This window comes from Micromys minutus (genome assembly GCF_963924665.1).
Source record: "Micromys minutus genome assembly, chromosome: X".
Lineage (NCBI taxonomy): Eukaryota > Metazoa > Chordata > Mammalia > Rodentia > Muridae > Micromys > Micromys minutus.
The window spans coordinates 19,889,982-19,903,570 of NC_137970.1; the positions used below are offsets into that span (position 1 = coordinate 19,889,982).

Here is a 13,589-nt window from a genome sequence, read left to right on the forward strand (position 1 = left end):
TGTGGAGAGTCAGCATCATGTTTTCTGACATTACCCACATTCACAGCAAGGGATGACCAAGTGAAAGGAAGAAGAGTCTGTAGTAGCAGATCAGGGACTTCAACAGGTAGACATTGCTTCATTTAATAGAAATCAACACTTTTGCAAAGATTTTCTTCTGCCTGACAGTGATTCGCTGTCAGCCATGCCATCCGAGGTCTGCAGTACAGAAGCTCGCCCCGCCCAGCCTGACTCAGCTGTATGGAGGACGTTATCATCTTCACCAGAGCGTATGTTGTCAGTGTCTGTTCCTCTGGCACAAGAAGCATTGATTCTGGTCCTTTAAGACAACTGTGTGTGGGAATGTGAACACATGCACATACACATGGATGTAAGTGTACATGTGTATTTTGGAAAAGGTGTGGCTACTGCTAAGAGAGGGAAATATTTGTATCTGCTGCAATCTCAGGGGAAAATACGAATGAAATAATTCCTTGATAGAACAAAGACTAGTGATGCCTACATATCAAGTCACCAGGGGGACTTGCTATCACTCACCATGCACTTAGTTACATAAACAGCTTTTGAACTACACCAAATCTACACACATTTAACAGAAGTATGTTATACACGCCATTGGTAACTGAACATTTTTCATGTGTTTATTTGCCATACATATATCCTCTTTGGTGAAGTGTCTAGTCAAGTCTTTTGCCCACCTTTTTTCAAACCATTTCTGTTGGGTGTTGGAAATTGTTTACGCAAATCTTTTATCAGATAGATGTATGAATCCACGAAGTGGGATATGCTGCTAAACCCAGAACTCAGGAAGTGGAGGCAGTAGGATCAGGAGTTCAAGGTCACTGGACTACATAGGGAGTTTGAAGCCACTCTGGGTTAGACTCTTCTAAAACAAACAAATAATAGCAAACACAAAATGAGCAACAAGTCAGACTCGATTTACAAATGTCTTTTTCCAATCTCTGTCCTGTCAACTGGAAACCAACAGGATGGCAGTGTAGCGTTAATGAGTAACTATTTGTCATCTTGACATTTGAACTGTTAAGGACAAAACTTTCAAATGTAATAGGACCTCTGACCACTGGATGGAGTCTTAAGTCTTAAGGTATGTGGCATGTACCCATGGTAACAGAAAGGGAAAAAAAAAAAAAAAAAAAAAAAAAAGAGAGCGATTACCACTAAAGATCATGTACACAAATTAGTGTTCTGGGGAAGGAAACTTGAAAATATTCTATTAGTCTCAGGAAATAAAGAGCAAGCAATAACATTGTTAGTAGACACACTTTTAACCAATTAATATCATTTGGCTAGAAATTATTTAAGATGTGGCAAGAAGGATACTAGCTATCTGTTTGGGGGTGTTCCAAAAACATGCACACAAGCTATGTGATCATTTTAATCTTGGAATGTATGAATCCAATACGTAGGTTGCTCATTTTAAAGTTAGTTTTTAACTACTAAGAAACTGTTCATATTTTTCACACATCGATAAGTTATCATCATCACTGATTTTTCCTGGGTCAGAGAATGTCATGATGACAGAATGATGAATGCTCATGTTGTTAAATGAACAAGGACAGAACACAGAGCATCCCATGCCTGGCTAAATCACAAGGGTCTTTCCTCTCGTGCACCATAGGGATGTATTTGGCATCTGCAAAAGGAAGGAACAATGAATGGTGCCACTGCTGCAAAGGAGGGCTCGTGAACCCTTGTTGACTAGCAAAGCCTGGCATTCTGTGACATCACATGTGATATGAAACTATGATCAGCAAACCAACAGAAATGAAAATCATAAATATATCATCACATAGTAGCAGGACATTATTGCTTTTTTTTTTTACTAGCCTTGTGGCTCCACAGTGTGTCTTTTTAGAGATGGGCAAATAGGCTTGGGTTCACTCTTGTAGTCCCAGGCATTAATCTCCAAGGCTCTGTGTCCACCTTCTGCAGGAATGGGCCTCTCATTTGCTTCTCTCAGGCTGTAGGCTGTCAAACAAACACTTGAGCTGCTCTTCACCCAGGTGGATTTTATCTTCCAGCTCTCGCTGCTCAATGATGAGGGCTGACTTCATCTTCACGAAGTGCTCATAGTCAGCCAGGTTCTCCTCGCTGAGGTAGGTGGCCAGTATGTCAAACACAATGCGCTCACGACGGTCCAGGTTCTCTTTAAGCTCCTTTGCATCCTCATGCTGCTGAGTTAAGATTCTCTGTTTCTCCAATAGTGACTGCTATTGAGGGGGAGGGAGACAGAAAGTCCAGTTGAGGCAGGACTAAAGCAGAGACTTGCTAACCCCTTAAAAGCACGGCAGTTTTTGGACTCTTATCTCATAGATATTCATGGAAACCTTGAAGCCACATGGGATCCCCATAGGAGTGACTAGGATGTGGTCTACATGTAATTTCGGCTAGCTTCTCTACAGTTCTTCCCTGCCCCTCCCCAAAAGCCACTCATAGGCCCTCTCTCCATTTCCTTTCTCTGTCTGTGCCTTTTTCTTCTTCCCATCTGCCTTAAAGTCTGGGACTAGCAACTATAAAGTTTTGACATGCTTCAAAGGGGCAAAGGGCTTTGGACACCTGTTAGTCCCAAAATTAAAAAGGGGGATACTGTAATAAAGGTATAAAGGTGAGCTTGGGGACACAGGCTTGTGTATACACACACACACACACACACACACACACACACACACACACACACACACACACACACACACACACAAAGACTCTCACCACTTCCCATTTCCCAGAGAAGAATTAAACTCTTTGACAGGTGCTACAAAGACAATGAAAGGAACAGAAAAGCAAAACAGAACTGTTGGGAAGTTTGTAATGGAATAGCCCTTAACTCCTTACAGTGTCCTGCTTGGAGTTGAGGGACAGACAACCATGTCTCTAACACATAAAACTCACAATCACTGCTTACAGTTTACAGAATATACACAATAGAATCCCTACCAACTCCAAGATGATGGAAGGTAAGAAAGGAAGAGATGAATGCATTCAATGTCTTCATATGGAGACTGGCAGAAAGAGGTCAGGAAAGAGGGGGTATTACCTGTTATTAAATGTGGCCTGAACCAGAAACTCTCTTTGTCATGCCCATAACCATACAAGCTTCAGAGAGCACCTTGCTTTGTTAGGCTTAAAACAAATAAGGTATTTTCATGTAAAGCGGCTAGGTAAGGCCAACTTATTCCAGTCAGAAGAATAAGCAGACATTAACTGGGTCTATAAATGTGTTTCGGGCTGTTGAAACCACATAGGTGCCTGAAGCTTCTGAGATAGTGGTAGGAGAGTGTGGTAGGTATTTCCTTAATAATGATCTTAAGTTCCATTATATGCAAAGAATGTAGCATTTGACTGAAATACAACCTATAACATAAAGCCAGAAAGGAAGATACTTTTCTTTTGAGGGTACACATGGTGGTACATGCTTATAATGCTCCTGACTCCCTGCATCTCCTTAGCTTATTCTGTCATTTGAAAGAAAACCAAAAGAATGGACCTCAGATATATCAGAGTGCCATACTCTAGATAGTACACAGGACATGCACAGAAAGGATGAGGCTTCTAAGAGCTGACTTTCTTAGCACCTTAAGGGCAGCCTCTCTGAAGGATTCTCAGCAATTCCCATTTCCCAGACAGATATGTTTGCATGTACCCGATCTCCAGGAGAAGGATTGTCATCTAAATTATTAAGGGCATTTTCCACACGGGCCAGGCGTCCTGACAGTGACAGCAGGAGGTTCACTACTTTGTCCAGGTCCCCAATGAACATCCGGAATTTGTCAAACTCATTGGGCTTGCAGACATCTTTCACAATGGCTTCCACCTCATCCCCAAGAGCATTGTTGGCTTGAATGTCCTCCAGCAGACTCTCACGTGCTTCCCGGAGCACCTGCAGCTTGCGGCTGATACTGTCGATGAGCTCTTGCTGTAGGGCACAGGGAGGCATGAGGATATTTAAGTGTGGCCAAATTACATACAGCTTGGGCAGAATTCAGCCAGGTTGGGTGTGTTAGTCTTTGCATCATCAAATAATAATAGGGCAGGGGTTGTAAAACCAGTGGAAAGAGAAGGCCTCCTGGTTAAATATAAGCTTCCTTGTTTATATGAGCCAAAGAGGTAGTTCAACAGCTAAGGTCTTGTTGCCAAATCTTAGACTTGAGTTCCATTCTCACAACAATTGTAGTCTAACTTCCATATATGTGCTGTTGTATGTGGATGCACCCCCCCACAAATGTTAAAAGAAATTGTTTATACTTACCGAATATATAAACTCTGATGTGTGTATATATATTAAAAATAAAAAAGGGCTGGGATATATGTCAGTGATAAGGCATTTGCCTAGTATCTAAGAGGTCTTGGGTTCCAGGCTCAGCACCATTAAAATAAGCTAAGGTACTGGGGCAGTGGTGACACACACCTTTATCTCAACACTCAGGAGGCAGAGGCAGGCAGATCTCTGAGTTAGAGACAGCCTGGCCTACAGAGTGACTTCCATGATAGCCAGGGCTACACAGAGAAAACCTGTCACAAAGATTAAAAAAAAAGAAAAGAACACAAAGTCTGATAGTTAATCTTGATTGTCAACTTGACCGGACTGAAAACTTGTTATCAGAGACACAAAGTACAGGTCAGAATGTGTCTAGAAGGATGTTTTCAGAGACAATTGGATCTTGAAGCTCTGACCTAATTAATGATTTTCTCCATATACTGTTTCAGAATGTGAAAAACATACTATTGGGAGGTGGTAGAACTGGGGAAAGTGGAGCCTGGTCGGAGGACTGAAACAGTGGGCATGACCTGAGCTGCTGCATCTTGTTCTTTCTGTTGCTGTTTTGTTCTATGTCATAACTGTGATGAGCTCAACAGCTCTGCTCCACCATGTCATACCTACTCTGGGAGTGTTCAGTCTATGAAACCATGGTTAAAAAGAAATTGTCCTTCTCTATTGTCTGTCAAGTACCTTATCCCAAACATATGTAAAGGAATATAAGTGATGTTCTGAGACATCTTCCAGTGTAATCTACTGCCTTCGATCTGACCAGAATACAAATACGTTATAATGGAAAATTATATGTACCATAAACCATTTCAACTTTCACTTTTTTGCAGTGCTGGAGATATAACTCTAGGCCTTATTCATCTTAGGCACACATCACTAAAATATATAGACATATTATTTTAACCATTTTAAGTGTGTGGTAATATGGATTTAGAACATTCATACTGTTTTGCAGCTACCACAAGACATTTGTTTTTAAACCCATCTTCTTCAGACAGACCAGTAAACAATAACACTATAGCCCACCGGCTACACAAGCCTTTTAAAGCAGTGGTTCTCACCCTATGAGATGTGACTCCTTTGGTGGGGTAGAACAACTCTTTCACGGGAGTTGCCTAAGACCATTAGACAACACATTACAATTCCTTACAGCAGCAAAACGATATTATGAAGTACCAATGAAAACAATTTTATGGTTGAGGGTCACCATAACATGAGGAACTGTATGAGAGGTAGCAGCACTTGGAAGGCTGATAAGCACTGATTGAAAGAATAAGTTTTATTTATTATTATTCTTATTTTTGTGTGTAGTCCTGGGGATCAAACCCAGAACCTCTTACATGTTAAGCATGTACTCTGTCGCTGAGCTATATTACTAACCTTAAAGCACTAATTTTGCTTCTTGTGTTTTATTGTTAAAAATGGATTTTTTTTTGTATAGTTCAGGGTGGCCTCCAATTTATGGTCTTCCTGTTTCAACCTCAATGTTAGGATCATGGGTGTAGCCTGACTCCACTATATGTATATATGATGTGCATGTATGTATGTGAAGGTCAGAGGCTGACATGAGTGCCATTCTAGATTGTCATTTTATATTGAAGCAGGGTCTCTCACTTGGAACCAGACAGTGACAAATGGGCTATTCTAGCTAGTGAGCTTGCTCTGTAGAGTTCCTGTTTTTGTCTCCTAAACACTGAAATTACAGGCTGACTGTCACACCCATTATATATTTATATGTGTTCTGAATTCTAATCCCTATGCTTCCATAGCAAGAATTTTACCCAAGAGCCATCTCTCTAGTCATCAAGCATTGATTGTCAAAGAGGAAAAGTAAAAATAAAATGTGGAGCCGGATATAGTTGTTCATGTCTGTCTAGCAGTGAGATGGCTGAGGCAGAAGATTGTAAGAGATTTAAGACCAGCCTGGGCTACATATGTTGTGCCAGGCCAGACAAGGCTATGTAGCATGACTCTGTCTCAAAAACTAAAGTATACCAAATACAAATATGTGTACAGCACATACAATGAACTCGCCCCTCATGCAAACTTTTGTTTTAATTAAAAGGAGGATTATAATCCAGTTCATGGGTAGAGTACTTTCATCCCAAGAATTAAGTAATCTTTACTATCTAAAAATGTAAGTCTGGCTGGGTGTGTTGTTGCAGGTATATAATCTCAGAAACCAGGAGGCTGAAGGAGGAAGACAACAAGTTAGAGGCCAGCCTGGATCACATAACAAGTAAGAGGTTAGCCTGGGCTATATAACACGAGTCTGTGTCCGAATATAAATAAATACAATATAATAAAAATGTTCAAACTGTGATTCACTCAGACTCAAAGCAGTTGCTTCTAGTGACACAGTATTTTAGCACCTGATGCCTGTCAGAGCAAATAGGTAGAATACTATACAGACAAAGGTGGGTGAGATCATTTTTTAAAATGTTTTTTTGGCGGTGGCATTTATGAGACAGACTTGCTATATAGCCCTGGATGGTGTACAACCTGGTTATATATCTCAGGCTGACCCTGAACTTGTGCTGATCCTCTTCCCTCTTCCCCCTGAATGCTAGGACTATAGATATGTGCCACCACTCCTGGATTTTAAAGATATTTGATATACTTAGTAGGGTAGAGTGTTAGAGAAGGAATCCAGGGCTTAATACATGCTGGGTAAGCATTCTCCCAATGGGCTATGCCCTTGTCCAGGTATGCACTTCTAAATGCATTGCAGTATGAAATAACAAGGCCTAACTGTAAAGAAAGTAGTTCTTCGTATGTACAGTGTGGCCTAAATTAAAATGCTTCAAATTCTGTGACTTCTGTTGTATAAGGACAAAAACTGAAAGATGTTTTGAAAAATATGGACATAAAACAAGAATAAAATACATAATACTCTTAATTAAAACTCTCGAGAGAGCAAACACCCATCTCTATATTTAATTCTCAGAATCTAAAAATGTATCATTCTCTACATGGAAATGATTTCTAAATGTACAAATAGCTCATGATACTCCCTCCCTAACATTTCTAACATAATTAAGATCAATCTATGCTATGTTTCAAATTACCAGGTTGGCAGCCATAGAGATAATACTCCATTGCTTGCAGTGACTGTTATGGGTGCCACAAAATGTGTTCCTGAATTAATTTCCAACCTTCTCTCCTAGTTCAAAAAGCTGAAGCCTTACCTTCTGCTGCTTCTCCCAAAGACTACCAAACTCTTCTGATAGGGCATCTAACACCTGCTTCGCTTTTCCCTCACACAGCACTCATTTCTGGGGCTTGAGCTCTGGGTCTCTACAATCAGGCACTTATTTCTTTTGATTCATTCAGCCTATTCCAACTGTCTGATACCTAATGTAGAATATCAAGGGTTGGCAAACTTTTCCCATTATGGGCTAGAGAGGAGATATTTTACTCCTTGTAGGTTACATGGTTAGTAATAGTCAATATGTAAACAAATGGATGTAGCTATGTTTCAATAAAACTTTTTTCCAAAAAAGCAGGCAGAAAGGTAAGGTTTACCAATCCTATGTTACACATCTTTTTGTTGGTGGTGGTGGTGGCAGCCTTACATAATTCCTATGAGAACACAAGGTCCCTTAAAGAGAGGGGGCTCCTTTCTCTAGTCTGTCTACAGTTGGATCCTCAATGGTTTTGTAGAAGGGTTAGAACATAATTAAGCATGAACAGCTTATTCGTGTCCACGTCTTCTGTGAAAAGCAAGCACAAATGCCCTCAGAGATGCCGTACAAGGTCTGTGCTGAGGTGACAAGTGAGCGGTCGATCCTACCTTTCAGTGGCCCAGCATACAATTTTGAGGGAAGGCTTGTTTGTTTTTATTTTTTGAAGAAGGATCTCACTGTGAAGCCCAGGCTGGCCCTGAACTTACCATGCAGCATAGACTAATTGAAACTTGTCACTCTTCTGTCTCAGCCTTCTCAGTGCTGGGATGACAGGCATTAGTCACCCTGCTTAGGAGGCAGGGAATTTTGTTTGTATAAAGGCAGATCTTGCTATTTCTCCCAGGCTGGTCCAGAACTCCAGGCCCTAAATGATTCTTTTGCCTCAGCTACCTAAATAGCTGTGAGTTGGAGCTACTGAGTTGATGTCAGACTTGTGCTTCTCTTTCTTACCTTCTTAATGGAAAGGTCATGATCCAAGTCACCTGCTGAATACTCCTCAGGCTCCTGTAGGTCCTTCATCTTGATAAGCAGCTCTGCCTTGGGGGCTGATGTGCTGTAATAGGCAGAATTGGTGGCCAAGGACACAACCCCTGGCACACCTGGGTCCTGTTTCCTGGGTGAAGAGGCCAAGATTTTAATCAGATGTGACACATGCACACTCTCTGAACCTAGGTTGTAACAAATGGCACTGAGAGAAAGGACAAAAGATTTTAAGAAACAAAATAAAAATAAAAAAACTTTCCCCACTAATACTCACAAGATTCACAGACTGTAATTCAATGCTGTCATCATTGTTTTTCAGTAGTAATTTGGAAACTGTAGACCTTGCCATACTGGGCAAGTATTCTCATACTTGGTTGTTTCCCCCAACCCAGGCTATAGGGTTGTAATTTTTAAAACCGTGTGTGTGTGTGTGTGTGTGTGTGTGTGTGTGTGTGTGTATGTGTGTGCATACACATGCCTTGGGCCATCCTATGCTCTGCGGAATCTTAAAAAGAACCTCTGGATTCCATATACTAGGTACTAACTGCATGCCTCCAGATATAGCAAAGAGAAATGTCTTTAGACACTGTCACATGTCTCCTGTAGAAAGCAAAACTGCTTTTCTTATCCCATCTGCAATTTGAATTACATCCAAGACCTTACACATTCTAGGTAAGTACTTTACTTCTGAGGTGCATCCTCGGCCCCTAGGTAACTGAAATTTAAACACACAAAAAACATTTCTAATGAAAGAAAATGCTGTTCAATATATCATTCTTTGACTAGAGGCAGACTTTGTAATGTGTTTCAAAAGTAGGTGAAAGACACAGAGACAAAAGGCATACAGACTAATTAAATGTAAAGATTACATGATAGCTGTATAGACCACCCTAAGATAAACAGTTCTGTGTAGTGGCACATATGTGCAACATCAGCTCTCGGGAATCCAAGGCAGGAAGACTGTAAATTCAAAGTCAGTCCAGTTAACTTGTCTCAAAACAAAATAAATGGGTGTGGCTTGTGACTTAGTGATGACAAATTTACTTAGTATATAAGAAGACCTGGGTTCTATTTCAACATTATCAAGAAAGTGGTGAAAGGGAGATAGGAAGGTGTGGTGGTCGATCCTAAAAATTCAGGAAGCTGAAGTAGCACGATCAAATTTTAGGGAGCCCAAGCTTCTTAGACTTTACTTCAAAAACAAATGGATGACAGGCACATGATATGCACGTTAAATACAGAGATTAGCAGATTAGATGATACCCTCTGCCTTTCCACTAGATGGCAGGAATGCCCCATTCTCATGGCAGCTGTTAGTAAAGGACATTAGCTGCCGCAGTGGGTATCATCTTGCCTCTGCTAAATCCAGGTATGGTAATTTGAAATCTTACCAAAGAGTGCTAAATTCCAAAGACCACAAGGAAAACCATCATCTCCCTGTAGAAGCAATCATGAATATCAATACACCCCTAAGTCCCTTCTTTCACTTCTAAGCCTATGAGATAGGGACTAAGAAACAAGCAGCTATGGTGTTTGGCATCTACTTACTTGTCCTCTGTAACTCTGGGTGAGGGGACTTTGGGGAGCAGCTTCCTTCGCTGCTGAGCTTCCTCTAGGAGGTACTCATCTTTGGGAAAAATTCCCTCCATCAGATCCATGGTAGTTTTGATTTTCACGCTGGGGTCCAGGATGTCAGCCAAAGACTTGTCCTTTCCCACAATCTCCCTGGCTAATTCTTCAGACTTCAAATCGTCCATGGTCTTCTCCTTGGTCTTCCCATAGTTGATCGAGGGAGGGGAGGAGCAGCCATCTCTGACAGGAGGTGCAGGGGTGCTGGGTGGCCGGGGCTCTGGAGGGCGGGCTCTATGAGGGGCTTCCACCTCCTGTCTCGTGTACACACAAAAGCGGGAATAGCACTGCTCTGACGTACTCAGTGTCTTGATCTGGTCCTTCTCCAGCCCACTGGGCAGTGCAGGCAGCTCGGCTGGGCATGCGAGACTCTGGCGGCTTTCCTTCTCAGGCTGGCTTTCTGAGTGCACGATTTTTATGGGCACCATCTTCACAGTGGTGTTGTTGTCCATCACCCGCTCGATTCTGCAAAGACAAGGGCTGTCCTCTGAAATCTTGACATGTACAGATTTCCACCCACGATTCACACAGGGATCCCAACACAAAGACCCAGTGTCAACCAGCCAAATAGAAAGAAAAGGCAGAGGTTGGAAATTGTCCTCATCTGACCCCTCACATGGTCTCTGGATGCCTAGCAGTCCAACTCAAACTCTGCCACACATCTATAGGCACTGAATGAAGAGATCCTGAATGATATGCAAACTGTTTAATATTCATTTTTGTTTTCTTATGAAAATGGGCATTGAACTCCCAAGGGCTTGCACTGGAAAAGACAAACACTGTATGGCATGAGCTTTAATACAAATGCATTCAGCACCATTTATTAATTCTCCCTTTGTAGGAAACATCATCAGTGGACAGAATTACCACAAATCTAAAAGTCAGTTGTTGCATACCAGCAGATGCCTGGGTATTCCTCCATATCCCTAAAAGACATATTGAGAGGTGCTGTATTTAGAATTATTGCTGAGCACCCCCACCCATGCGTTCCACTCTGGGGCTTTGTCATGTGTCTCCCACATACTGATACCTAAAGCCACCCTGTGAGGGATACAGTGCAGCATGCTGGGAACTCACTTGTTCTGGGTTAGTCTCATTGACTCACCCTGGACAAACGTAGTTTAAAAACTACACGTTTCCAGCTAGGCATAGTAACTCATGCCTAGAATCCTAGCATTAGGAAGGCTGAGGCAGGAGGATTGCCGAATTTCTGGCCAGTCTGTGATAAATAGCAAAAGAAGACACCAAAAACAAACAAACAAACAAAAAACCAAAAACCCAAACAAACAAACAAAAAAATCAAAACAAAACAGTATTCACTAGAACAAAAAGCCACTTCCTAGACCCACACAAGTCTTGAGCCCTAGTGTAAGATGCTGTTTCACTATGAAAGCCATTTGTGTTCAGTTTAGTTCTAATGACTTAAGAAGCTATAGTACCCTAAGCTGACTGGCACAAGAAAGTTATACAGTTTGTCTACCACACAAGTTATCTTATTGCTTTTCCTACTGCTATAGACAAAAAGTATATGTAAGTTGGTTGTTTTATTTATCTTTTTTTTGAGACAGAGTCTCACTATATAGACCGATGGCATCAAACTCATAGAGATCTTTCCTCCAGATGTCATGGAAATTGAGCCTCATGAATGGTATTAGTGTCTTTATTAAAGAACAGTAGAGAACTTCCTGTCCTCCTCTACCATGCGAGCCCTCAGCAAGAAAGTGCCATCTATGAAGCACTTTTCTGATTCTGCCATACTTTGACCTTGGTCGTCTAGTCTCCAGAAACAGGAGTAAGCATGTCTGTTGTTTCTAAGATACTCAGCCTGTGGGGTTCTATTAAAGCAGAAACTACCAGACTAGAGCATCTTCTCTCCAGATCCCTAACAATGCTACCAAATGAAAGATGCTTAAATGATACTATTTAAGACATAAAACACAGCTGAGGCACACATGTAAAGCTGTGCATTTAACACAGTCACGGGAGACGGTGCTGATTGGTATTTTTGTTAATACAACACAAACTAGAGTTCTCTGGGAAGAGGGAACCTCAAATGGAAAGTGCCTCCATCAGATTGGCCTATAGGCAAGTCTGGAGCATTTTCATGATTAATGATTGATGTGGGGGTCCCAGCCCACTTTGACAGGAGGTCCTTGGTTGTATAATAAAGCATGCTGAGTATTCCGTGGGGAGCAAGCCAATAGTGGTGTTTTCCCCTCCAAGGTCTCCTGCTTCAGTTTCTGTTCGAACTTTAATGGTGGACTGTAAGTTGTGAGGGGAAAGTGACCATTTCATCCCCAAGTTGCTTTTGGTCATGGCATTTATCAGAGATGCAATAACATCAATGATGTCATTTCTAAACTTATTTATTGTTTGAGAAGACATACTTATGTTTTCATCACACCCACCCCACATTCCTCCACTATTCGTTCTCAATTTTATGTTTTGTTTTGTCTTTTAAAACTACTGAGTTCACTTAGTACTGTTAGTATGTGCAAAGGTGTAGGACTATCTATTGGAGTATGGGTAGCCTCTTAGGGGCCGCATCTTGAAAGAAAACTGACTCTCTCTCTCCCAACAGCTTCTCAGATAGGGGATGGGACTTCGTGAGCCTGTCTTCCATTTATGCTGGTATTTGTGTGGCTTAAACTTGTGCATGCAATCAAAGCTACTGTGAGCTCATGTGCACAACAGTCCTGTCCTGTCTGGACATCAGTTTCACTATGGTGGTTTGTTTCCTCTGCTACTCTTCCACAGTGATCAATGAACTTTAGGAAGAGGAGCTGTGATATTTAGGGTTGAAAACTTAGAAGTTTCATGTTTTCTGTATGTTTAAAAGCTGTGGATCACTGTGTTAATTACTATCTATTACAAAAGAAGCTTTTCTGATGAGGACTATGAGATGTACCAACCTATGAGTATAAAGACAAGTACTTAAGGGGGGGGTTTAATGCCATGTCCACATAGCAGAATGATAGTTATTTCCTAAAGTCTATGGCACACTAGTTCCATTTTGTGAAACAGGTCTTAAAGTCTCCCTTAGCATTCCTGTCACGACTGCATGAGTAGGCATATCTTGTCAGTTCATGATTCTAATTCCTAGAGCTCAAAGCTGGGTAAGGTTGTTGATTACTCCAGTAGTATCATCCATAACACCTTGCACTATGAAAGCTAGCCAGTGGGAATGAAGCTTTAATGTCATTACCAACTTGTTTTCTCCATGCTTTATGGCTCAAGTATGTGGTGTCGTCTACAATAGGCAATAGGGGTGATGTTCTGGAAGGTAACCAAGAGCAATGACAATAACCTATTATGGTCTGTAAGACCTCACTGACCAATAATTTGAAAAGTGGTAGGTAACCCATGGCACTTAGCTTTTTATCTGAGTCATTCCAGAGTTTAAAGGGGTAGGTTGAGAAGCTAAGGATGTAGCTCAGTTAAAACTTGGGAGGTTAGAGGCAACAGAATAAGGAGTTCAAAGAAAGGTTAGGTTATATAGACAG

The 13,589-nt window shown here is 41.4% G+C and overlaps 1 protein-coding gene across 3 annotated transcripts in view; it reads right to left on the reverse strand.

Annotated features, from left to right (window-relative positions):
- Positions 1-1,964: 1,964 nt before the first annotated feature.
- Positions 1,965-13,589, reverse strand: part of SHROOM2 (shroom family member 2) — a gene marked incomplete at both ends in the record, with an annotated part of 128,334 nt that continues 116,709 nt past the window's right edge. For 2 of the 3 annotated variants that reach the window (XM_080910785.1, XM_080910784.1), the window contains 4 exons: positions 1,965-2,231; positions 3,662-3,934; positions 8,425-8,587; positions 10,006-10,551. In XM_080910785.1, the coding sequence (XP_080766911.1) occupies positions 1,965-2,231; positions 3,662-3,934; positions 8,425-8,587; positions 10,006-10,551 (1,249 nt within the window). The remainder of the gene's footprint in view (positions 2,232-3,661; positions 3,935-8,424; positions 8,588-10,005; positions 10,552-13,589) is intronic. The other variant, XM_080910786.1, reaches the window with a different exon arrangement.